The following is a 1328-nucleotide window of genomic DNA, read 5'->3' as shown; positions in this document are numbered from 1 at the left end:
GTTGGTCATAATTTTCCTTCCAAGGAGTAAGAGTCTTTTAATTTCATGGCTGCAGTCACCAACTGCAGTGATTTTGGAGCCCAGAAAAATAAAGTCTGACACTGTTTCCACTATTTCCCCATCTATTTCCCATGAAGTGATGGGACTGGATGCCATGATCTTCGTTTTCTGAATGTTGAGCTTTAAGCCAACTTTTTCACTAAACAGCGTATTAAAAAGCAGAGACATTACTTTACCAACCAAGGTCCGTCTAGTCAAAGCTATGGTTTTTCCAGTGGTCATGTATGGATGTGAGAGTTGGACTATGAAGAAAGTTGAGCGCTGAAGAACTGATGCTTTTGAACTGTGGTGTTGGAGAAGACTCTTGAGAGTCCCTTGGACTGCAAGGAGAGCCAACCAGTCCATCCTAAAGGAAATCAGTCCTGAATATTCATTGGAAGGACTGATGCTGAAGCTGAATCTCCAATACTTTGGCCACCTGATGCGAAGAACTGACTCATCTGAAAAGACCCTGATGCTGGGAAAGATTGAAGGCAGGAGGAGAAGGGGATGACAGAGGATAAGATGGTTGGATGGCACCACTGACTCAATGACCATGAGTTTGAATAAACTCCGGGAGTTGGTGATGGGCAGGGAGGCCTGGCGCGCTGCAGTAGTCCATGGGGTCACAAAGAGTTGGACACGACTGAGCGACTGAACTGAACTGATAACTATTATAGCAATTAATCTCCCTATGCTTAAGCACTACTACGTTTTCCCCATTTTAGCAAAACCGCTGTAGTGAGCCAGAGGGCGGCCTGGTCGGTCAGGAGGCCTGGGCTGGCACCCAGCAGACCACCTGTGGCCTCAACGGGGCACCTCTCATCCCACCCCTTTCTCCTGCTCCCCAGGCAAGGTCCCAGTGACCGGTCAGCCCGCTCGCCCATGCGGCCCAGTGCGGCAGGGACATGAGGCCCCGCGCCCCCTCCCCGGCGCCGGCCTCACCTTCTCGTAATTCTGCATGAGGCGGCTGATAACCTCGCGCTCGACCTGCCACTCGGGTTTCTTCAGCTGCTTCCTCAACTGCTTCTTTTGACTCTGCTTGTGGCTGTGTTTCTTCTTCCAACGATTAAAGCTCCGCACCGGGTCGGGCCGGGCTCCCGTAGCCCGAGAGTCCGCGGTTTTTCCCATCACGGCGGCGGCGGCGAGAGCCCACACCTCGGTGAGACTTGAGTCCGCTCTGGCCAGGAGCGGAGATAACGCATTGAGAGGACGCGGAACCGGCGTGGGGCGAGAGCACGACTGCGCAGGCGCGAAACCAGAAGCCCGCCCCCGGGCTTTTAAAACCG

General features: G+C 53.3%; 1 protein-coding gene across 1 annotated transcript in view; it reads right to left on the bottom strand.

The window, feature by feature from the left end:
- Window positions 1-1276, bottom strand: part of DDX10 (DEAD (Asp-Glu-Ala-Asp) box polypeptide 10) — a 316840-nt gene extending 315564 nt beyond the window's left edge. Inside the window, exon 1 of the mRNA XM_010862850.1 lies at window positions 985-1276. Within this exon, the coding sequence (XP_010861152.1) occupies window positions 985-1170 (186 nt within the window). The 5' untranslated portion in view covers window positions 1171-1276. The remainder of the gene's footprint in view (window positions 1-984) is intronic.
- Between the last annotated feature and the right edge of the window lie 52 nt (window positions 1277-1328).

The sequence above is a fragment of the Bison bison genome, unplaced genomic scaffold (genome assembly GCF_000754665.1).
Source record: "Bison bison bison isolate TAMUID 2011002044 unplaced genomic scaffold, Bison_UMD1.0 scf7180017864485, whole genome shotgun sequence".
In the NCBI taxonomy this organism is placed as follows: Eukaryota; Metazoa; Chordata; class Mammalia; order Artiodactyla; family Bovidae; genus Bison; species Bison bison.
The sequence above is the reverse complement of the archived record's forward strand: the minus strand, read 5'-3'. Positions and strand labels throughout refer to the sequence as shown.